General features: G+C 43.3%; 1 protein-coding gene across 7 annotated transcripts; it reads right to left on the reverse strand.

Moving 5' to 3' along the window:
• Positions 1-204: 204 nt before the first annotated feature.
• arhgap17b (Rho GTPase activating protein 17b) lies at positions 205-24957 on the reverse strand. 7 transcript variants are annotated; one of them, XM_084571075.1, is made up of 20 exons: positions 24599-24957; positions 19554-19593; positions 12649-12753; positions 12121-12197; positions 11820-11931; positions 11617-11693; positions 11206-11308; positions 10351-10419; positions 10117-10198; positions 9664-9791; positions 8983-9094; positions 8807-8888; positions 8590-8670; positions 7362-7475; positions 7154-7245; positions 6267-6402; positions 5167-5448; positions 4369-4490; positions 3882-4286; positions 205-1609 (listed from the first exon to the last, which is right to left on the reverse strand). In XM_084571075.1, exons 1-20 carry the CDS (start codon positions 24649-24651, stop codon positions 1455-1457), a joined length of 2427 nt encoding a protein of 808 aa, XP_084427201.1. In that variant the 5' UTR covers positions 24652-24957; the 3' UTR covers positions 205-1454. The 7 variants fall into 7 exon arrangements, with proteins under 7 accessions (XP_084427201.1, XP_084427196.1, XP_084427195.1 ...); XM_084571074.1 differs by lacking the exon at positions 5167-5448 and adding an exon at positions 2208-2253 and having other exon boundaries at positions 1473-1609; positions 3921-4286; XM_084571072.1 differs by lacking the exon at positions 5167-5448 and adding an exon at positions 2208-2253 and having other exon boundaries at positions 1473-1609.
• Between the last annotated feature and the right edge of the window lie 697 nt (positions 24958-25654).

Below are 25654 nucleotides of genomic sequence, written 5' to 3' on the forward strand. Positions count from 1 at the left end.
CTTTTTTCTTCTAATTAAACTGTCTTTTTCCTTTCTAATATTCCCATGTGAAATTAAGACTTTTGTCGTTTCATCATTGTTTCGACATGCACTGAAAAAATGCAGATTTCTTTCCTCACAACAGCAATCTAAACCTACTGCAATGACTGACTGCAAGCATCTTTATGTACAGTACACCTCAGACGATTGTTACACAATGACAAATAACTCAAGAAAATGAGCAAAAAAAACACTTGAATGATCTTTAATTATTAAGGGTAATGATGCATTATACGATGCGTCATGTGCAGAAAAGCCACCATAAAAATTCTGAAAAGGAATAATAACAATAACAACATAATCAAAGAGTTGAAAAATACCCTAAACAAGGCAAAGATGTGAGCTATTATATAAAAAAAAAAAAAAAGTATACACATAGACGATTTGAATTATTTGGTCGTAGCTAGGTCTGACTGGTGGATTACAATCAGTTTGATAGGGGGAAAAAAGTCCCTTTTAATTGTAAAATCGAATCTCTGAGCATCTAAAATATAAATTTGTAAATCAGGTCAGTGGTAATCAAATAAAATTCAAATGGTACAACACTATTAAATCCTCCCCTCTCAGTGGATCACTGGATATAATGAAGTAAAAGTGCCTGAAATACCTAAAGTGGCAGCGCATGTGCCGCCACTGGAAGACGACTGCATTTCGTATTGCACTCTTGCCAACTATGCGGTCATTAGCAACCCTTATTAACGCTGAACAGATCTAAATTTGAACTGAATTTCCTCCGGCACAAAGCCGTTTCTTTGGTCCTTTATTGTAGGCTGTTGTAAGTGTGTCGCTCCTCTGCGCTGAACATCACAACGGAAAACATTCAAGAGAAACATCGCACTTCAGTTTCATGATATATAAAGGTCACCCAGGGCTGGTTAAAGTTCTGTAATCAACAGTTTGAGGTAAAAAAGAAAGAAAGAAATGAATCAAACCTATTGCTAAAGCCACTTTCACAGATTTTTAGTCTGAATTTATATCACTGGATCTTAAGAACAGGATTTAAAAAGACAAAAAAACAGGAGAGAATTAGAAGCTTTTGTTTGAACAGCACTCTTTGGCTAAATTGTTGAGGTTATGTGTTCCGTTAGCCTTGTGTCTAGCAAGGTTTTGCAGTCAAATCTCAAACATCTCTCCAGCAGTAAATGGAGCAAAACGAGTTCACTGTAAAGCCTGACATACAACGCCACGGCGTCAAGAGCTTTGTGGTTTAACCCACCAAATGTTAAACAAGGTTCCTGGTTCGAGTCAGTATAGCAGACAAAAAGGCAGCCATTTGTTTCCAGAGAGCATTGCGCGACGGGAGGGGAGCTTGAGGAGGTGGAGCGAACCATCGCGTTTTCGTGGTCACCCGTCTCGTGTTTGATTCTAAACATTTCTACCAGCTGAGTGTGGTGGGGGAGGGGGCTCCTCTTCGTTCACAGAGCGGTGGTCTCTGTTGAAACACGAGGGTCTAGGTGTAGGTTGGTGGCAGCGGCGGGCTCATGACCAGCAGAGCTCTCCGGTTGTTGGTCCACAATTATCCCTGGGATAATAGCTCTTCCAGTCCCCTTGGGCAGGACCAGGCCTCCGTCTGCACGGGACAGTTAAAGGTACCAGTCAGCAAACAAGTCAATAAGCCAAACCACTTTGCTTCAGGCTGAGGTGCGCGCACACACACACACATGTGCGACACGTCTCCACACTCCGTAAGACACCAAGGACTGCTCTCACTATTAAATCATGTCAATATTGCACATATAGTTTTAGAAGTGGAGTCAATTATTCAAGAGTTTCCTTGGTGTGTTAGCCTTTAAATGCAACAAGTCGTCTACACAGCTGTGCAAGAGCTGCAAGAGTACGCACACACAGGTAGCACGCTGTCAGTTTCAATGCCATTCAGGGGCATGTTAGTTATTACAGGAAACTGTTAGCAGGCAAACAGTGGGGAGTCACAAGCATGTTAGTTTTGTGGGAAAGCACAGATAAATGTTAGGTTAAACGCACAACCACAAACCATGACATTATACATACAGCATAGGTATAGTATGTTTAAGCATAAAAGTACGTGTACGACAAAAGTTAAACGCTGACACCTGCATTCAATCCCCCCCCTCCCCCACGTAGACACACGCATGCAGTGGACACAGAAGCAAGCCCAATGCATCAGCCAGTCAATTCCTTACCATTACCTGCCTTGCAAAGCTCATCTTACAGGCAGCCCGACAGCTCAGACATCTGCAACATTTACACATTTCCTGTCATGCTTCAGATCACCACAGTTCCTTTTAGTGTACGAGGCACTACGAGACAGCGAAAACCGAAAAGCCGCAGAGCTAAACAGGGCAATGCCCCGAGAGGAAACTGAATTCTCAGGTGAATATCGGCAGACGGAAAAGCAAGTTATTTTGGTTATCGCAACGTCTACACAACAGAAATTATGTTTAAAAGAAAAACATGTGTTTTACTTGATTATTATGCATTTCTTTTCAATGTTGGATCATAACCATTGTATAATGAGTATTTAGACAAAGCTTGTGACCCACAGTAAAAACTATACATTTTAGGCATTTAGTTGTTTTTGGGCATAGCTAAGTCTGAGTGACCAATCCCAATAAGTTTGTTGGCCTTCTGAGTGGTTTGCTAACCACCAACCAGAGGGCTTCTAGCCTTTGTCAAAACCCGACTTCCAGGTACTGTCGCTAGGTTAGACAAACTAGCATAGAAAAACTTTAATAATAATAGAGTCTAGGGGTAAGGTGGAGGCGAGACAGCTAACGTTAGCAACCGTGCTAACGTTGGCAGACATTGGAAACATTATTTCCTCCACTGTAACCACTATTGTCAGCTACTGTTTGTCTGACCGAGAAACAGCAACACTGGAAGTCGAGACTTGCAAAAGGGGGAGGAGCCCTCTGGTTGGTGGTCAGCAGACCAATCAGAAGACCAACTAATTAGACAGGAGACCGCTGATATTGGTTATATTGTCATTTCAGATTAATATTACAAAATACAATCAATAAATACGATTCTGTATGAATAGTCCAATACTACTAATATACAACAACATAACGTTTCATTTCACATAATTTATTTTTTCTTTTAAAAATGCACATTGCTCGTAATACTTCTCTTTATCTGCCGAGTTGTATTTTGCACGCATGACTTGATCTGTGCACCACTGTACTTCAAAATAGCCTTATTTCTGCATGCTGTGCGCACGCACTCGCATAGTACAACCCCTTCCGCTAATATTTTTGTTACAATATACAACGACCAGGCATAACATTATGACCATACGTCTAATATTGTGTAGGTCTCCTTTGTGCCTCCAAAACAGTTGTGACTCATCAGAGAATGGACATGGGCCTTCTGAGGGTGTCCTGTGGTGTCTGGCAACAGAATGCTGTGGGTTATGGAGGCCTCTGTGGATCAGGCTTGTTCCACTACATCCCACAGACATTTGATCAGTTTGAGAGCTAGTGAATTTGGAGGAAAGGTCAACAACTTGTGTTGTTTTTCAAGTTTTTTTGTGTGTGTGTGTGCCTAGGCAGCATCCTGCTGGGGATGGCTTCTGCCATCAAGGAGTATCATTGCTATGGGGTGGGGGTGCCTGGTCTGGTCTAGGTGGGTGGTACATGTCTAAGTAACATCCACAGCCAGGTCCTAGAGTTCCCCAGCAGAACACTGTATTGTCACAAGATGGTCAATGTTATTTACTTCACCTGTCAGTGGTTTTAATGTTGTGGCTGATCAGTGTATGTATGACAGACTTATTTCTGCAGCTGCCCTTAACTACTTAAACACCATACTGGATATTATTCTTATTATTTATAGGTAACTATAAACACAGAAAGACAGTTTACCTGTTATGATCTTGGAGGCAGAGCTGGATATGCCATTACCTTCGTCATTTGTCGCAGGCTGTGGGGGCGGCGGCATGTTGGGTCTGGGCCTGGGCCTCGGAGCCGGCCTAGAGGGACGGGGGAGAGATCCAGAGGGATAGGAAGAGAGCGAGCTGGAGTGCGACCCATCGTGAGGTGGAGTGTCGGGCGGTGTGGGACTGCTCGGGGGAGAGGGCTCAGGTTCCCCCTGGGCATGGTGGGCTTGAGGAGGCTGCGGGGGAGGATGGCTCGGGGCGTGGACGAGGTTGTCTCTGGTGGTGTGGCGGCGGGCCATGATGGGTGGGTGATGAGGGGTACCCGCTGCACCGAGTTGAGAGACGAAGGGGCTGGCCTGCTTGGGTGGGGCTGGGGCCTGCTTCTTTGTGCCTTCAGAGGAGGATGTAGCTATTAGATATATTTTAACATTTTTAACATCAAATGATTGGAAAGGCGATGCACGATTTATCACCTCTTCGGACCATGTGTGGGCTAGGCCCCCTGGACCCGCCCTGAGAGTGCGGCGTTCCTACTGAAAGATGAACGCCACCATTCCTCTGGGGAGGTGGGGTGGACATCAGTTCACGGGCGGGGCTGTGGAAATACAACATGTTCAAATGTTAACTCTATTTACACGTCGTCTGCGCTTTTAAATTCAACAAACAAGATTCAAGTGCTGCACCGCAGGAACTCATGCACAATTTATCGGACAAACGGCGCATCTTTCCAGACGGATTACATCTGACGAAGGTTATCACATTTAAAAACAAACAAAAAAAAAAAAAAAAAAACAACGGAAAAAGGGACAGAGTCGAGTACAGGGAGCGGGGTGCAAAATCAGAAAAGAACGTTTGTTGAAGAGACTGAACAAATACTCAGTAATGAGTTGCATGCAAAATCAGACAATGCCACAAAGAAGTCAAACAAGACACACTGATAAGCAGGCATGAACAAAGGACTGTTATCTTTTAAAAAAAAAAAAAAAAAGTCAATCATCACAAGCAGAGGACAGGCTGAAATTTATGTAACCACAGCATACCATTATTGTCACTGCATTACATTCATGATTAATGAAGCCAAATTAAAAGTTGTAGCCACTGTAGACACAGTTATTCTCATTATTTTTTGATTTATCACATCCAGTGTGGAACTGTAAACTACAAAACCAATCAAACACATGACAAACACAAAAAGGTGGGCGAGCTCCAGATTGGCTGATTGGCTGCGAGCACACGGTGGAGTATTGCTGCTACCTCAGCTCGCTCCTTACCTGCTCTCTTCTGCGCTGAGCTGGGTTACAACCTGACGCTGCACTGTTGCTACCTGGACCCCACCACCTAGACCACCACCACCAATACCAGCACCGCTCAGGCCAGGCTGCTCAGCCTCTGCAGCCGAGGACGAAGCTCGAGGCTGGGGCTCAGGCTGCGGAGGGCCGCCGGCTTCCAGAGGGGGCAATGGGAGTTGGGAGGTGGGTGAGGTTAGCGGGTGCTGCTTTCTATTTACAATGGTGAATCTGCGTGGAGCGGGCTCCGGCTGTTTGTTAACAGGGCTAGGGAAGGGGGGGGAAAGGGGAGAGAGTTCAGGAGGGCAAACCACACGCCATCAGACAGAGTGACGGAGCAAGAGTACAAGAGTGACAAAAAAAAATAAAATGCGAGAGCAGTAAGAGTTGTTGCGAGAGACAGAAAGAGACGCTACTTCCGGAGTAAGGTGAACCCAGTTTAGAAAGAAGAACCCAAAGAGGACATAAAACCACATGACAGTGACCTTTTAAACAGAACAACTTTGCAGTGAACTGCAAGGCCACTGCAGGGACATTAAAAACAGGTGCCACATCAAACAAACAAAATGCAACACAGGAAGCCCACACAAAACATAAGCAACCTACATGTGGCCTAAGCTTTAATAGGAAATTAAAGAGATAACACAAGAGTACACAGCAATAACACCAGAGACATGATACTCTAGACAAAATGCTGTCCCAACAATACTGAAAGTGGCTGGTGTTTGATGAAAATATGTGAAAGACGGCTACTTATTCATGTGGTCAATCTTGAGAAAAGCATAACTGATCAGGCTGTGTTTAAATCATAACAGAAACGTGGTGCATAAAATGACACAAAACATCATTCCCTTTTTCACTTTTTAGGAACTGGACTGACGGGAGCTACATGAGACTACGGAGCAGCTTTGAAGTCTGGGCAGGGCAGATCTTCAGTGGGTGTTTCAGTGACCGTGATGGACTCATCGGCCACTACATAAAGGGCCGACACGGCTGGGCCCCGCGACTCCTGCCTGCTCATGGTCTTGGTACGGGACGGGAGGGTGAGGGGCAGGCTGAGGCTGAGGTTGGGGCGAGACAGATACCTGTCTTTACGGGGGGTGTGACTGTCCCCGTCCTGCCCCATGCTTCCGGGGCGTTTCCTGTCCAGGCCGGATTCGGGTTCTGGAGTGGGTGGATGGGTGGGCTTGGCGAAAATGCCTGACACGTTGAAGTCCACCTCTGGAGGGAAAGAGCACACCAATAGACTTTGATTGTGAAGAATGTAAACAAGATAGCTGCAATGAGCATGTCAACATTGTTACTTTGAGCATGTTAGCATGCTGGTATTAGCATTTGCTTTATGACAATGTGCTCTACATTGTTCAGACCTAGTTTTAACATGTAACCCGAGTGATCTGGTTTCAAATGGCCAGCTAAGTGAGAACACGATCTGAACGCTTAGACCACATTTGGAGGTGGCTTGGTCAGCTGGAGACTACTTTCTTCAGTGTGAACACACAATGTGTCCAAGCCACATTGACGGACCGCCTACGCCCTCTTGTATGGACGCTTCCATGGTTTGAGCTCAAACTAGTAGGTGGAGATCTATTAGAGACACCAGCTGTTTACACAGTATTCTTCTGCAATCTGAATTAAGTTAGTGTTTATTTGCCAACAGAGGGCGAAACTGAGATTGGATCTCAAGTGGTGGCTCCAGACGCATTTTGACACTAGGTGTGGACACGCCTACTTACAGCTGGATACTTGTCAGCCGATCACTCAGGATGCAAATTATTACCAGGTATGACACACAGCTCATGTTACGGTAGTTATCATCGTAATTTGTATGGCAAATAACATGCAGACATACAACGCCAATAGGTTATGTTCCTCTAATTTCTTTTCTGCGTAACTGAATTAGACCGCCTTTAGGTTAGGTGGTCAGACGGAAAGAAGTAGTATTGCTGCAAACACAACAGATGTAATTTACCTTCAGGGAAGAACCAATCTGCATGTTGGATGATGGGCTCAATGATAGCCACCACATGGACAGATGTAGCTGCTGCCATCTCTGCCAGCGTCCTGAGCACAACCAAAGAAAGACGGACAAGGACGAGAGGAAGATCAGCTAAACAACCCATGGACTTACACCTATGGAATAACATAAATATGAGGTGAACAATGTACAAGACTCTCACCCCTCGTTCTTCGCCCAGAGCAGGTTGGGTCCCAGGACTATGGCAATGTTGCTGGGGGTCATTTTGTTGACATCGCTGTCCTGGGCCAGTTTAGCCAGGAACTTCACAAGATACCTGAAACAAGGACACAAACTGCTTTAAAATCTAAGAGAAACTGCATTTTTTCCCCCATCATTTAAGCCAATGGATCCCAACCTTTTGGACTTCTGATCTCTTAGAGCAAAGCTATAGCGTTGGCTTGGTCATGATTAATGAGCAGTTCAACCGGCGTGACTTTTCCATTTCAGGCTGCTTTTCTTGAAGGTTTTTAAATGTATACATTTTTAGCAATAAATGTGAAAAATGGAAGCCAGCTCTTCAGATTCAAGTTCTGATGATTCACTTTTAGAAACAAAGAAAATAGAGGTAAAGATGCTCATACCTGACATTGGGTTTGTGAATCTTTGGCAAACAGTCACATGTTGGTTTTTCCATCATACATTTGGTAACAACTACACCGATCAGGCATAACATTATGACATGCCTAAGAGGGGCCTCTGTGGATCAGGCTTGCTCCAGTGCATCCCACAGATACTTGATCAGTTTGGGATCTAGTGAATTTGCAGGCCAGGTCAACATCTTGTGCTGTTTTTCCATGTTTTATGAGTTGTTCCTAAACCTCCTTTTGTGTGTGTGCCTGGTCTGGTCTAGGTAGGTGCTACATGTCTAAGTAACATCCACACGAATGCCAGGTCCAAAAGTTTCCCAGCAGAACACTGAAGTGTCTCATTTCTTCTGTCAGTGGTCATAATGCCATGCCTGATCAGTGTACTTCAAGCCAGACCCAAACTCTGAGAGCAAAATTAAGACCTTGGTGCGGTCATGACTTCTGAGCAGTCCAACCAGTGTCACTCCTATTTCAGAATGCTGTCCTTAAAGGACTTTAAGAGGTATAAAGTGTAAAAACGCTCGTGGGGTCATGTCCCACATGTTCAGGGAGCGCTATAATGAGCTGTTCTGAGGTATCAAAGCGACATTTAGAGCACTCTATTTTCAGCTAGCGCAAACCTGTTGTCTCAAATGGACTAATGAAAGTGAAAAATGGAACAGAAACCAACCCGGGTCTGATGCTGCGCTTTTAGAAAAGGAGTTCAGTGCCGATGTGGCAACACCGTTGTGTATTGCGAAATTACTTACAAACACATGAAAGAGTTAAATAAAAAGATATCAGATGTGAAAATGCTCATACCTGAGATTGGCTTTGTGAGTCTTGGGCAAATGGTCACATGCCACCCACAAGGCCTGAAGCCTCTTGTCAGGGTCCGAAATACTGAAACCAACACAACATTCGCCTGTTAGTGCTGGAAAACAGCGTACACTGCCTCAGGTTTAAAGCGTATTAACACTGTGTGAGTCTGTCCTTTTACAAGACATTAAAAGGCTTTTTTCTGTGTGTGCCGTCTTACTTAGAGGCATGTGTCCACTCGTCGTAGAGGCCATAAGTCATTAGAGGTTCAGGAAGTTCCCTGAGGTAGGACTTCAGGGCTCCTGTGTATTGGGGGGAAAAAAAAAAAAAAAACATCATGAGAAGAAGATCTGGGGCAGATGGTTTCACTTTTTACGGATTTGTTAGAGGTTGTACCAGCGACGGCGTGGGGATCAGAGTAGAACTCCTCAAGCTGTGAGGTGGAGCAGTCCAGCGCCGCTTTCAGCTTTTTCAGTTTAGAAGCTCCAGCAGCTATCCTGAAGAGACCCTGGATGGGAATTATAGAGAGAATGAGCGCACACAGGTGTCTGGGTAGTGGCTACTCTGAAATTAAAGAAGTGGGGCCAGGTGAACGGGGAAAGAAGAAGTCTTTCTAATCCACTAACTAGCTGAGAAAGCCGAGAGAGGAATTGTTTTGTTACCAACAGAGATGTGGCTCTTTCAAGATGAGCACCAGACAGACGCACGGCCAACGAGCGGTTTCCGTTTATAAAAGCGTCTTAAAATCGTACTTCATGGGGAGTCTGGTGATACTGTTACATTTAAAGAGTGCAACAGTGGACATGCTAATGGGTAGCAGATGCCTACACACATACACACACACACACACACTTCTTATTCCCACAGGCCCAAGACCAGCTAACCACAAGCTGGCCGCAGATGTTTCCAGACTCATCTGTAGAGTGCAGGCACATGACCCACATCTCCTTCCAGCTCAAACTGAGAGGAAGTTTTACGGGGACACATTTGCTTCCAAATTCGCGGTCGGTGCGCCTCAACTTTGTCCCACTTCTGCAATGTTTCCCCGTCGCGTTCTTCGAATCGCTTCGCACGTACCTCCTCCCTCATGCCGGTCTCCAGCAGCATCATGACGCAGGCCTCTATGGGCAGGGCGATCTCGCGGTTGCTCCTCTTCAGGTGCTCGTCCAGGGCCGTGCCGTACGCCGGCTTCTCCATCCAGGAGTCTAGGTGAGAGGAGAATCATCATCATAAATGTAATGTAACCATCTGCACCTCATGTTTGTCAGCTATTCTTCCATTGTTCTCTGTCTGGTAGAAAATAGGTCTAAATATCATAAAATTAGATATTTTTAGCATTGGAATCACTTTTTAAGAGTTTTAGCTTGCGTCAGACTTGGATGAATCATTCACTTTGATTATATTTGCATGATTTCTCCCTTTGTGCTGTTTCTTTGTTGTACAACACAGTAGCACCACAAGAAAATAGGTAAATGTTATATTTAAGCATCATTTGCATGTTTAAAAAGTCCCCTTTTGTTTTGTTTTTACCTTGCTGTATTTGGATAGTAGGTATAGCTGCCTCCAGTGCTGCCAGAGACTTCCTGTGATACTCTGCCTGGGCTTCTAGTAACTGACATGCACACACAAACGTACAGGCAGATCACACATACAGAATTTTGGCACATATGAAACAACAGATTCAGATCAGCGGAGTGGACCGCGTTTACATCTCATTTCCATTTTAGTTCCAGGCCATTGGCATTAAAACTGAAGCGAACTCACCATGACATAATAGCGCGCATATTCCCCCTCTTTGGAGGCAAAGCTGTACATGTCGGCAGAGAGCTGGTCCTGTCGGATGAAGAAACAGATTTCACCACCACACATGGCGAACCCTGCTGTGCTTTACCAATAAACCCTTCAGTAGGACGCTGATGTACGCCAGATGACAAGGCAAAATGACAGACCTTTAATTACACGGTCCTAATAGTGTGCATGTCACAAACGCTTCCTTTGTTGAGCCCGTTCATTCGCTATTGCAGAGGCCTTGACTGGAATGTACAGATATTAAACTAGACAAGCGTCTATTAACTTTGCATACCAAAACGCATGACCGCTGCTCTTATACCACACTGCTGTGTGACACCAGTATAAATCTATATGTACAGTATACAGTCAGTCGCCAAAACATTAAGTACACCAGTAAAAACCAATGCATTCTAATATAAAGGTCTTGCACAAAGCTGTAGCTTCATGACTTTTATATTTTGAAAGCATAAGAAAGGTGGTGAGTCAACTATATGACATGCTGTTAAACTGGATTGAAATATACACAAGTGCCTCTGTTATTCAGTCTAGCCCACTGACTAAAACAGGGTTGCCAAAATAACAGAAACGTGCGTCGGTGCAACGCAATACAATTCAACGGTACTGCAAACCACAGCCTCCAAAATATAATTGTGTCGACCGCTTTCTAAGTTCTTTTCAACAAATGCTGAATAGCAATAGCACGTAGCGCAGGAGTGTTAAATTAGAATGCAACAAGTGTACCTAACGAGTAAGTATATATAAAGTACTACGAGTAGTACATTCAAAAAATAAACTTGCATCACAGGAAGGATTTAAAACGAAGTCTACCTTGCATATTTCGACTTTATTGAGGGCCTCGTCCATCTCGTCTTTGAGCATATCAGCTTTAGCTGCCATGGCCTGGTTGTTGGACTTTGCAGCCTGGAACCACCTGCGAGCCAAAGCATTAAGATGCTTGGGAATGTCGGCAGTGAGCGTAAGTTTTTTTTTTTTTTACTTAACAATGTAATTTGTAATTCACTTTATCTATGCAGAAAGACTGAATGAAGCAGCACATAGGTATCAGCCGGGGAGAAACATTGGGCTTTATTCTTCAAATTTAGTCCAGGGCAACACAGTTAGTCTGGCTTTTATTGACGTGATACCTCTCCAGGGTGTCCACTACCTCTCGCCAAATGCCAGCTGGAATAAGCGGTTAAAGATAATGGTTGGATATTCATACAGTACATGCAAATGTACCTCGTCTTAGCCGAGTCATAGTCAAGAACCAGCTTAGCGAGTTGCTTCCTCTGTCTTAGTATATTGGGAATGTCCACCTGTAGAAAACAGCAGGGATCATCAGTGCAACACCACAAAATACAATCTGCAAATTAGATACAGCTAAACGCAGGTCACAAGGGATCGGCAAAGCATGAAAAGGACGACAGCGTCTGTATTTCTACCTCTGCCAACTGGTTCAGAGGTTCCAGAATGTCTCGCTCGATCTGCACTTCATGATGCATGAGTTCCGTGGCTAACTTGCTCTCCGCCTCCCCACACACGTCCATCATCTTGCTGTTTGCATGAACAAACACAGGACAGAAAACTGTTACTTGAAAATAATCTGTTCATTCATCATTTTATAGTTAACAGGCATTAATGCGGGTTTTTTCAGACAAATGCTCTCGTCCGGTAGCCAAATGTTCGACACATAAATGTAATGTTGAGCTACTTAATTTGGTCCGGCTTGTAACGAATTCATACCCGATCAAACTCTCATCTCCAAGCTGGTTGCCTCCCTCCTGCATGGTCTGGGACAGCGACGTTAGGGGAAGCTTTTTCTGCAAGAGGAGCAGCAAACATAGTTTAGCCTAACACAAATACGTGCAGAACGCACATTTATTTTATCTTGTGATTTAGATGAAACTCGACAAAAAGTCAAAAGTCAACGTAATGATTTCTTTTCGCGTCTTTCCTCAGAGCTTCGTGGGCTGGGTCTGCTAGATAGGGCTGGTGAAGCAGGCAGGGAGCCAGCTCTGAATAGTTTTCTCCTGACTCTCTATCATATCTATGTGTTACATAAGAAGAGATGCTACGTGTTCCCGGCACAAGATAGCAGGTCCCTGCCAGTACTAACACTTGTGTTACAGTGATCCGCCCTTCAGTTCAATTTGTGTACGAGCTCTACGTTATAGTTTGCAAAAAAGTATCATGTTGCACTGATAAAATGAGGTATAATGAATGAAAGAGTAAAGGAGGAGGGTGACAGGGAGGAGACAGAGTGCTTCTTACGTGTCTCTTCTCCGTGTCCGTGCCCAGTTGACTCTGCAGACAGGACACCAGCCTCTTGTGCGTGTTGTGCGACACCAACCGTACCAGCTCCAGACGCCTCTCGATCTGCATGTGCACATGAGACAAGCAAAGAGATGAGGGGTTAACCGATTTAATCCAGGATGAAGGAAATTGTGCCATCACAGTTTTATCTTCTCACCACACGCACACACACGCACACACACACACTTCTTCCTGTTCAACGCTAGCAACACAGGTGAAGTCAAAACACAGATGGTGCACCAGCACACATCCATCTCTAAACTTTCCATCCTGCTCTTGTTATTGAGAGGTGATGGAGGATGCAGGCGTCGCTTGTCTGGATCTGCTCTGCAGCGTGCAGCTGTGCAACAGCGAGCTCCGACAGCCATGTGGAAGGAGTCAGTGGCGAGAAGTAACACAAATTGATGGATCGCGGCCTTTTACTGTGAACGGGGTAAGCTCCTTGTCAAGAAACATGAAGAAGCACTTTGCGGGAGAAAAGATTAACTGTTCTGACTGCAGGCCCGATGTTTACTGGTCACGCTTTGTGAACAGGTGCGACACGGACCTTAGCGGTGGTTTCGTATGTCTGAACCCCTTAACTGCAAACTGTGGATTTTACTTTCCCAGCCTGGAAGCCAGACAAACCCAGAACCCGTTCGGAAATATACAATTCTCCCGCAAAGATCTGGCAGGCCAATCAAACTGTTTGCGCGAGTTTTATGCAGCGATGTATGTCATCCATGTCATCTTAGCACCGCAGAGTTGAATTTGTTTACAGCAAAATGGTTCCGATTGGTTGTAGGACTGTCCAATTGCATGCAGAGGTTTTTTTTTTTTTCCTCTGTATCAGATGAAACACGCCCCATAACGAAATCCAAATGGGATGTCACGCCAGGCTAATCCTTTCCATTACCGTGGCCCATTTTCAAAAGCATCTTGTTTTTTCCGCATTTAGTTCTCTGCCTTCCAGGGACGCAGCGGTTTGGATTTGTGCTCCCACACCTATATTTAGTAATTGATACAGTATTGTTACGATGTTCGGTTTGCGTTCACAGGGCAATCGAGACACAGGTCTGACATGACACACCCTCAACAACAAGCGTTCGCAGACAGTTTTGTGATTGGTCGTAATTTCATGAGAAAATTGGATTTCGGGAAATCCCGCTATACAGTGACCTATTCCATAACAGGTAAGCTGCTGGTAGTCATATTGGTCCATGGGTAACGTGTTCACACTGCAAATGGCTTTTTCTGTTTTTTTTTTTTCTGGGGTTGCCCTGAGAACTCAACACGCTGCAGCTTAACAAAATACATTTACAGCGATAAACAAGATGTGCGGAGTCCGAGAGACTTTTACTGTTCTTATTTGAGAGATTACTATTTACTATTACTATCAAAAATTAAGAAGAAAAACAATATGTAAAAAGAAAACTCTGTAGATTCTTGAAAAGAAAGTCTGAGTTGGCATCCAACTCAGAAATCACAGAAGTCAAATTTTCCTTGAATGCACCACTGAGATTTTCCAGTCCTTGCTCGTGGCTTCTTGACCATGTGACAATGACACAACCATGATAAGTGTCAAGTTTCAAGTCTCCAGTCACCAGTTAAGTAGTAGTAGTAGTAGTAGTAATAAAATGAACTGAAGACATTCCTTACACCACTATAAATTTAGATGACATTTTTGGATGGAGGCTTCAGATATTTTTCATCTAGTATTTGTGACAGGCTGGCTAACACCCAACTAGTTGCCATAAGTATTCACTTCCTCTTCCTGTTTCAGTATAAACATCCAGCCATGCCACAACATCTTAAGGACCCTGGTTTGCTGTCTGTCCCTCACCAAATCACGGTTCTCGTTACTCCACGTCAGTCTCTCTTTCACACACACACAAACAAACACACTTCTCCCTTTAATTTACTTTCATCCCTTTTTCCTGCAGCAGCTGCACCGTGCCAGACCACATTCAGACTTGGCTTCCTCGCCTGGATCCAATTGATTCGCTCACCATTCAGCTGATCCCTGGCTTTCGATAATGTTGGACTGGTGATGGTTTGATAGAATCCAGATTTCCAACACAACTGTGTGCCGGGAAAGGAAAGTGGGAGGCTTGAGTGACTGCGGAGTGAGCAGTACGGTAAACGAAGAACACTTGGCAAACACACTGTCCAATAGAGAGTTTTTTTAAAGAGCACATCTGTCCTTCACTGTTCTTGAAAACCGTTCATCTGATCTAACAATAGGTGAATCTATTGATGGGGACATTCAGATGAGCGGCCATCATCTGTTGTGCTTTAACAACAGTCAGACGTGAAGCTCAGGCACAGAAGTGGATGGTTCCCAAGAACCACCAAGGGCTGACCAGTTTTACACCATGTCTCAAAACACGCCAATGGCATGAAATGGTACACACCTCCTGTCTACTAGGTGGGTGTTCTCAGAAGTGTTCCATGTCGCATCTGGATCCAACATTTAGTTTAGTGACTAAACTGGTTTCTCAGAACATGATCTCCCCCTTAGGCCTAATCCCTACACCCTTACAGACTTAACTTGTTTCGCATGGTAGATGAATGTCAGACAACGCAACAACACAAAATTTGGGACACCTGAAAATACTAAAACGTTTTTAACAGCATAGCGATTTTTGGATTAAACCTAAAGAACTTTAAGGGGCCTGATCTGAACATCTTCTAGGTTCTGGCCTTGCAGAGTAATTCAATTATCCAAAGGGTATAATTATGAAATATGAAACAGTGAATAAATACACTATGTGTGAAATAACATAGCACGTGCTTGTTTTATCTGATTTCATGTATTTTTAATGTACCATTTCCTTTTTCTTGTAACTTATTTCCTCTAAGGGTTGATTGCTTCGTCCATGTTTTTTTTATTTGCCCCACTTGCATGCTTCCCCAAAGCTGTGTCACTATGAACTGAGGTATGTTCTGCCGAAGAACAAATACTTACAGATAGTGTTCATAAAGGGCGCAAAAAAGCTCTAATGAACCTGTTGATTTGGCACTGGCACAGACCTGGGCCACCACAGGCTTAGCAGGAACGGGTCTCCATCCAACGTCCCCTTAAGAAATGGTTTGACCCAATCCCAGTGGCAACACTTATGGACGGTGTTTTGCCGTCATCTGTATGTGTGTGTGTCCACCAGCTCCAAAAAAAGGATAGTCCTATTTACCTATTCTAAATTATGATAGCTGGAAAGGACTGGTGTATGGGCTTATAATTATGGTTCTTACAGTTATATCCCATTTTTTCTACATAATAATGCATCCATGCTTTAAAGTTTCACAAAAATGGAATAGTTGAGCAAGGCATAACTTTGTGATATTCATCCCAATGTTCAGAACAAAGGAAATGCCTTCAGAAAAGCAGGAAGTGCTATTAAAAAAAAACAAAAAACAAACATAAGCTAATTGTTTATCTAAAAATCAGATGTGTATCTCGATGACTCAGATTTAATGATGTTAATATAGAAGAGAAGAGAAGCATGCCAAGTTCCTGGTAAAGCCATTTTTAGAATAATAACCCATTTTTTAAGCTACAGGATTTACTGTGCTGGCAACAATATATCATTCTTCAATTAAAAAAAACACACACAGAAAAACAGTGTAAGTTGAAGCTGAAGAGGGAAAAAAAAGGTCAGCTCCCTGATTCTAGACACAAGTAACCCACGCACACACTTGAACATAACAGAGATCCCTTCCACTCTCCAGTTGCAGAAGTGTCCAAAGGTTTACAGGCCAGTTATTGCCAGCATTTTTCCAGACAGCCCAGCAATGAAAACAGTGAACAGAGCGAGCTGGCGACCTCTGACCCGCCGTAGCAGAAAATACGGAACGTTTAGTGAGTCAGAGAGGAAGCAGCCGGGTGGATACAGTTTTGTTTTCTGGCCTGGGGCCGCTTTTGGCTGACTGAGGAGCTGGTTAACTGATGGCTGGCTGGCCGGCAAATGACGAAGCAGAAACATGACTCAAGGAGGAGTCACGTTTGCTTAAAGGAGTAGATTCACATTTGGGGAACTACAATACTCTAGTCACGTTACGAGGAGAAGATTATGACCAATCTCAAGTCTGCCTATTACAACATGGTGACAAAAAAGCTCTTCCACCAAATCCAAATTTTTATGTTAGCTAAGCTAACTAGGCTGTCATCTCTAGGTACATTTAGCACATGAAAGTGTTGTCCATTTTCTCATCTAAAGTCATGAACACACCACATCAATAACAAAGTACTACTGGCTACAAAGACTGACTGGGACGTCATCCGTGTCTGGTCCAAAATATATGTTCTTGAACACACCGTGAAGACCCGCTTCATACCAGCAGGTGGCATTAGAACGTGTTTGTCATTCAAAACCACAGGAGCTATTTTTAGATGGGAGGAATATTTGAAAAGTACAGAGCTGGCCTGTCTTGAATCATACTGGTGTGTTTGTCTACAGATTATTCATTTTAGATTATCATAGCATTGTGAAAACATTTGTCTATTAAGATTTTCAGATTAGATTAAGACTAATTTCAAAGAAAAGTGCGAAAAGCCGGAAGGGTTCAGACTAACGGTGCAGGATACACCGGAAGAACTTCGATCACCGATGCTCAACACCAGCCCAACACTGGCCGACAGCGTTGGCTTGCTGTGTCACAGTCCTAAGACTTGACAGAGACTGAAGGGTTTTGTTTAGCTCACCAGCTGGTTCACTGACAGATACCTGCTTACCATACAGTATCAGATATGAGTATCTACCAGTCAATCGTATCCTCTGTTGTATTCAAATACTGAGATACGGGACCAGTTTCAACCTGACCCTCCAGCGTGTGAACCAGGCAGGGAGGGATATACAATCCAGTCTGACAGCCTCCGCAACTCTCCCACTGAGGCGGGACATGTCCAAACAAGATAGACAGCCTTAGCCAATGCAAAGGACTACGGAAAAAATGGAAGAGAAAGGACACCAACTCCACGGAAATCAGTGTCAAATTTCATGGAAGGGGGGACTTCTCATAGAAGGGGGTTGAAGGAGCTTGTGGGGTTAGGGATAGGAAAAACTATTCTTTCTCAGCTCATCTTTGGAAAGAGTGAAAGAGAAAACTTTTCCAGGCAGTGTGATTAAATTGCTGTGCAGATAACGAGTCACTGGTCTATGAATCAGTAAACTGGGAGCTACACATTTTGCAAGTTTGCCAGGTAGCGGATCTGAAAACTATGCGCAACATGCATCCCGACTGATTATTCTGATTATTCAACACAGTTCTTTCCAAAAAACACAAACTCTGACACGCAAACTGAAGCTGAAGTTGTTGTGCCAAAAGACATCCTGACAATCACATTCCTCAGTGAGGGCTAGAGCTTAAGGAATGTCCAACACAGCACAACGATCCAGTAGCTCAAGACCAGGACCAAAAACGAGAGAAAGCATTCTGTGAAAGGGTTGGGTCGGTTTATGCTCTATGCCTTTGGGATGGCAGTAAAAATGCAGCTAATAGCACCGCTGAAGCAAAAAAAGTGGTTTGTGTTCCTGTGTGTTAACCATATGAGGTTCATAGTTCACTGCAGCATGTCATAAAACGTCCACGACCGAATGACGAGTTGTTAAAAGTCCTTCACACGTTTCCTTTTACCTTCCCTCAACAAAAGTCCCTTTCTTCTCTAAACATGCCATGTCTTTCTCAGTTTCTGTCATATTTATTCACACTCACTTTCTAGCAGTGATCTCACAGTTTTACAAGCCAGCGTTCCCATCCCCCAACACACACACACACACACACACAAACACTATGCGGCAGTGTACTTCCAGTGTGATTTCAAGATAAAAGAACATTGCCAGAGTTTGCCTTGAGTGGAAAACCATGAAGCACTCCTCCTGCACTGCCAAACCCTTGGGCTGGAGAGGCATTAGCGACTGAAAGGCTATCCAGTAATGTCTTAATGCCAGCAGTTGTACTCAAAGACTGCAGGGAGACTTGGCATCAACAGGCTACTAAAGCATGATGGCTTTAACAGAGACTTCAAGGGGAACTTGTAAGTCCTTTGATAACTTCTGTATTTTAGCCTTCCAGAAAATGACTTCTAAAATAGCTATTTTTAAATGAAGACAAAAAATGGTGTTTTGCAGTAAACAGGAAACGACACCCTTCATGGGTGACAGACACCTCGGACTGAACATTTTTTGTCAACTTTAAAAGCCCGGGATGCAACAATACGGCCTGCTCATGATTTCGTGTAACACGTGATGCCCGCTTTATTTTTATTTGCAAGTCTGGCAAAAATAAAACTGCAGTGTGACACCAAATTTTCCTCATTTGCTCCACTTCACCTTCACCTGTACTAAAAGCTGGCCCTCCTCTACTCAGTTGATGGCCTCTTGCGTAACAGACTTTTGCTTCATTCATTCATTCATTCACAAAACGGCTGATTACAATGATCACCAGAAACCAAAAAGCACCAGAAGCAAAGTCCGTTCAATAAGCATGCAGAGTCTTTTAACAGCATTTCCCGCATAGTTACTGCATTTCCTTAACAATCACTGGTATCTTTATTAACTTTTATTACCTTTGTTTATTTTACTGCTGCAAACGGCACTGCAGTGATATTACTGTGCATACAGACAATTCCAGGGTTCAAGTTATAATCTTATAATTTATTTGCTCAGAACTGTGGTCAGATATGTGTGGTTAGACAAAGTTCCTGTCTGGCGATCCAACTTTCCAAAAAAAAATAAAAAATAACCTCCACATGGCTCAAAAACGACTGAGAATTAGCTTAGTGCAAAATAACTTTCTGCCCCATAAATGGCATAAGCATATATCAGAAGACACAAAATATGTTTTCACGTACGTGGGATACTAATGAAAGAAAATGTGTTGTTTACCTGTAGGAGGTCATCACTCAAGACTTCAGTTTTCTCAGCCCTGTAGAAGACAACACAAAGGCCAGCGGTCAAAAATAATGAAGAACACACCTTAAGCATACAGTGATTATACACAATTGCACAAGAGGCACACATTTTCTTTGGCCACGACACATGGCTTGCACACAAATGTGTTTACCGTATGTAAAGGCTACATTATCTCACTCTTCTGAAGTGTGTCTCCTTAACATGCTGCACTTTATTTGGCATTGCGTGCACCGGTTTTATTTTCACCTCTTTGCTATTTATTAATAAATCTTGGCCTTGTGTCAATGGCAGCAATGATATCAGTGGTGTTAACCTAACTGAAGCCCGACCACATCCGTTTACAGTTTGCACGAAGCAAAATGCCACATTATGGTGAGATCCACAGTAGAAGTACGGTATAGTAGTCGAGAAGCATGAGGCTCATTACGAATTACATGTGTTCACAAATGCTGTGTTGAGCCCGTCGGATTCCACCACCCTATCCTAAAAGACACTTCGCTTTGTGTCATCTCCACCTTGTTTGTTATGGCAACAAGGGAAGGTATGTGTATTTATGTGGAGGAGGAGAGGAGTGGCCATGTCGGCTGTCTGTGGCCCATAGCATTGTAGCAGAGTCTGCAGAAAATAGATTAGCATGACATCACTCAAAGCGTCTTGATAAAATGCTGAAATCGCCTCCATTTGGTGTAATATACACATTAACTCCTTCTGGTTGGCTGGTTTTTAAATCTTGCTTAGACTGCAAGATCAACAAAAGAGGTCACGCTATCAATATCTGACAAATACACCGACGTATTATGTCTCCACACACAAATCCCTAAAGACCTCTTCCCTCCCTCTGCCGGAGCAGGCCTACACTATAGATTTAAGTCTCACAGGGATCAATTAACCCTCAGCCACACAAGAGTTACGACCTAATCCTGGTGTAAGACTCAAAAATAAGATCTTCGTGTTACACCCTCCGCAAGCAGTACGCGCTTACCTCACCCATGCCTGAAATATTCTCAGTGTAGATCAAAAAACGCCTCTGGGTGCAGACGACGGGCTCAGGCCATAAGGTTTTACTTCAGCTAGTCAAAGGCTGAAGTTAGAAGGATATGTTTTTGTTTTACTTTCAATCAAAAAAGAGACTTTTGTTTCTTTAGAATTTAATAAAACTTTATAAAGTTACAAAACTCTTCAATGATTGCCATCCAATATAAAAGCCAGTTTTAATGACGGTTTCAGTATTGAGGCCGTGACACACCAACCCGAGAGTCAAGTTCTTTTTCGGCCATCGATGAGCGTCTCCGTCCCTAGCTTTCTCAGCGTGTCCCAAACTGTCGTCACTGGTTGTATATCAGGTGGCTGCTTTTCAGCCAATGAATCAGCGGCAGATGCAGCAGCCAAAGAAACTGAAGTGATGGAAGTAAACAAAATAACTAAGTTCAAAGCGCTCAAAGACGAAGCGATGGTTCTTCTCGTTTTTCATTTTCATCTTATTTGAATATTCGGGTAAGCAAATAACTCCAAGGTGACATGATCATCTAGAATAAATAAACTGCAGACCAATTGGTCAGCATGATTCAGGAGTGGTTAGTCTGGTATAACGGTTTGTAGCTCTGCCTAGCATCCTAGTCTCCCAGCTAATAGTAGCTTTTCCGATTTTTCTTTTGTAATAACAAACTGCCATCGTGCTGGTATAATTATTTTGTCCCTCTCATGCAGGTGCAGAGCATATGTGCAAGTAGGCCATTGGCTGAAGTCTTCACAGTGTGTTCGAGTGCAGTGAGTGGTAAACCTTAATTTCTATAGCACTGTTTTGACATTAACCAAGAACACGGTGTTTGCATAAAAAATTTTAAAATTCAAATGCTGAAGACTTGAAAGAAGAAGTTGATCATCCGTAGATGAACCCGCAACTATTGCATTGACAGATTCATTGTTTAGTTACGTGATAAAAATCTGCAGTGTAGTTCTATAATAGTAAATTGAATATTTATGGGTTTTGGACTGTTGGTCAAACAAAACAAGACTTTGGTAGTGGTATCTCCTGATGGTATCTTTTGTGGTGACTTGGCCTGGTTATTCTCACAATCTTGTCACTCAAGATAGGTTCATGGCTTTGCGTCAGATCTATGGCACACAACGTGCAATGGCAATCAACACTTCAACTGCTGTGATTGGTATGAAATGCATCTTTTTGTTCATGGCCTCCTCCCGCCGTCTACCTTCTACTCGGACGTCTACTCTCTCTTTTGTCAATTTGCAGTCATTTCAGTAAAAGTAATGGTTGTCCAACAGTATTTAGCTTCTAACTCCAGCATGAGCTGCTCAGTACTGCTTCCCACTATTTGAAATACAAATAGAACCTCAACACAGCTGACAAGCTGCTGACAAGTCTTTTAGCGGTGTAATTACAGAACGATGTCGACAAACCAGCTCAGATGTGGGCTATGCGAAGGTCCCGTATAAAAGCAAGTTTTGTTTCTCGAAGAACGGTGCTGACTGAGGTAAAGCTCAGGTACTGTGTTAGTATAAGCATGCTGAGAAGAAACACACACGCTCTGCACACAGAGACTGCAAGTAGGCCATTCACTGAAAGCCTAATGATGAAGAGCATGCTATCTGCAGCCAGAATACCTTGACACTGAACCACATGATCACATTACACATTAAGCTTTACTGGATCGTTTCTGAAGGAAAAAGCTACATGAGTAATCTTTAGATTTCCATCAATACTGAATTAGCATTGATCTGAGCAGGGCACAACTTGTCTCTGGCCAGCAGCGATTGTTCTAAGAATAGACTCCTGCATTACTGGAGCAAAGACACTGTGAGAACACTCCATGGAAAGCTGAGAAACAATGATAACAGAACAACACACACACAAATATTGTGGACACAATCCAAACTCTAAAATCAAAAGTATTCGCGGATCTTCTGCCACACTGCAGCAACACGTGAATCAAACTGCTTCCTCTCGTCAATCACATGCAAATCGGACTGGCTTCCCCTTTTATTAAAAACGCCCTCTGCAGCGGCGGGACGTTCCCAGCCCTCCGCTGTGTCCCCCGTCAACAACCATGGAAACGCTTACTCCACAAAAACCCTCCGTGCCAAGCCTTTCCTGTGCCATACACAAAACCACAAATCATCACAGACTCTCAAATCTGATCCACCACTTTGTGAACCAAATATTCCTTGTCGCAACGGGCTCAAAATGAGTTTCGTCAAATTGCATTTAGCTTGTTTGCTAGCAGGCCGTAAACAGTTACTTTGATAGCTCATGCGATTTTCATCTACACTTATTCTGAGTACTCAAACCTATATATTAAGTTAAACCAAAACTGGGACAATGTTGGTTATGAGTTTTTATATATATATATAATTAAACATGTTAATCACACCTACTCATTTCCTTTCAGTCATGCAATGATACTGTACAAATGGCACCTGATGATTTCTGGCATGTTAAACTCTGTCCAGCAATAATCCAGTGTGGGTGTGTGCTCGGGGAGCAAGCTGCCATTCTGCTCAGTTGTGTTTTACTGCTCTTACACAACATGTGGAGCAATATATGTGAGGAATCCAAGGCCAGTCATTTTCAACCAACATTATCTGCAGATGTATTAACTGATGTAGGATTAACCGGGGACATTGTCTCAGTAGTGGCATTTGGTGGAAAGAATCAGGAAACGTGAATTATAAATGAAAACATTCTACTACAACAAGTTACGCACTAAAGCTTGATCCTATGTTTGGGGGGTGGGGGGTCTGACTGTTGATTCATTTCTGAGACTGTGGTTTGTAGTACCGCTGAACTGTACTGTGTTGTACCGACGCCTGTTCCTATTATTTCGACTACCCCATTTTAGTCAGTGGGCTAAGCTGAACAATAGAACCTCTTTTGTGTTTAATTGGATTCAATCCAATTTCACAGCACCACAAACTACTTCCTCCAAAACGATCATACAGCTTAATTACCACCTTTCTGACGCCGTTTCAACATAAACTGAACATGACAAAGCTAAGATTTAGCGCAGGACTGCTATATTAGAGGGTTAGGGTCATTTTCAGTAGCGCACCTTGTGTTTTTGGCGAGCGTACATTTAAAAAAAAAATAATAATAATTTATTTGTTAATGAAAGACTCAGGGAAAGGACAATTATCACAGAATAATTTCTTCTTTAATAGATTCCCCACTATAGAGCAACAACCGTTATAATAAATGAATGGTTTGAGACTGCGAATAAGACCGTTAATTGCTGGTCTCAATCTAAAACGATTAGAACTCCCTGATTTCTTAGTTGCGTATCAAGCGATAGGTCCAATAGAGTGAATGTGAATCAACTAATCTAAAAACTAAGGCAAAGGTTAAACGGAAATTAAAACATTTTTTTGTTGTTGTTTCAGACATAAATCAAATGAACTCACTGCTATTCCAACGGTTTGCCATCAGGCCAAAAAAAAACAAGAAAGGGCCCCCCTGGAAGGCTACCTTTTGACATATTTTGCATTGATACGTAGATCTTAACCTCCCCTTAAGCCTTAAGGCCCTACAGTGCACAACAATTCTCCACAACCTCCTCTAGGCCCCCCTTCTATCTACCTTATGACAGGTTTCACTAGTTTGGACAAGTTATGATCTGTAACATTCGTTTGGGCACACACTAGTACGTCTGTCTCTGCCCGGGGACCCCCAGAACCTAGGCTCGCCACTGCCTTAAGTCCACAGGTAACGGTAAATTATTTTTCATAACGAAAGCCAAATACCTTTGTTAAACCACATCATTTACAGACACGTGGTAACTTGTGTGTACTTCCGTCAGCACTTAATCATAAACGGTTGATTTAATTTTCTAAAACTTAAACAACTGTCCAGGTATTTATCACCCAGAACCGTGGCCCGGCCCTTCCGACACCGCCCACAACGAGAAGACAGATGACAATGGAAGACAATGCTGGCCCACCAGCTTACAAAAAAAAAAAAAAAACAGTGACACCATCTCGCAAAAATGCAAACTAAAACACCTCACCGTCCAACAGTCTGGTTGGCGAGCTGCTTCATGCGATTAAACTGCTTCTTCATGTTGCCACTCTCCTCGGCGTCTCCTGCAAGTGTGAGAAAGTTTGCGGCACCTCCGAGCGCCGTCGGTCATCCACCTTGGATCAGAAAAGTTGCGCTACGTCGCAGCCATTGTGGTTTAAAGAGAGAAAAAAAAAAATGAAGAGCTGCACTTCGGCCGCTTTTGTGCGCTACGATTGAAAGGTTTTCCGGGTTGAACGCGGCGGCATCGGCTGGTTTAAACGCCACGGAGACGCACGGAAGTCAACCTCTACCAAGCTCCAAGATCCCCATTGCCACGAATGTCAGACGCGCTATTAATCTGACTGGTTTCAGTACAAGTATGGTAGGAAGGAGGAAGTGCCTTTACTTCCCGGAGTGTAAGCCGCATGGCCTGATGACAGAAAAAAAATAAAAAAAGCACTGACTCAGCCATTGGTTTGTCATGCTCATAGAGTTAGAGTGAGAATAAAGCCTTTAAAATCTTTTTTTTTTTTCTTTTAACCTGGCCTGATTATTTATTCTGTCAAGTTAGAGAAACGTGACAAAAACTATAAAATTACTCTGTCAACATGTTACCAAAAAAAAAAAAAAATAAGTTTTAGGTTATGGTCCACGTCAGAACCGATAAGTTTTAAACAGCTAAAAAAAAATTCGTTTGAGCACAGTTCCAGGTTCAGTAGGACACACCAGAGCTGACCAGAAACCCTGCAGAGATTGAGCTCTCCGGACTGATTTGAGGTCAGTTTGCCACCGACCTTGTCTCAGTTGGTTGTTTAAGAGGGATCTGCTGCCACCTTGTGGCTGAAGCTCTGTCAAGACATGTTGAATTCATCCATTTGTGTTTCTTCATCTTATTTGGGCGATTAAATGTGGACATTGAGTTTTTGTCTTTTTTTGTGAGCTGGCCTTTTGAGACCCGTTTATACACCGATCTGCCACAACATTAAAACCACCTACCTAATAGCGTGTTGGTCTCCCTTGTGACTCATCCGAGAATGGACACGGGCCTTCTGAGGATGTCCTG

The sequence above is a fragment of the Chelon labrosus genome (genome assembly GCF_963514085.1).
Source record: "Chelon labrosus genome assembly, chromosome: 21".
NCBI lineage: Eukaryota > Metazoa > Chordata > Actinopteri > Mugiliformes > Mugilidae > Chelon > Chelon labrosus.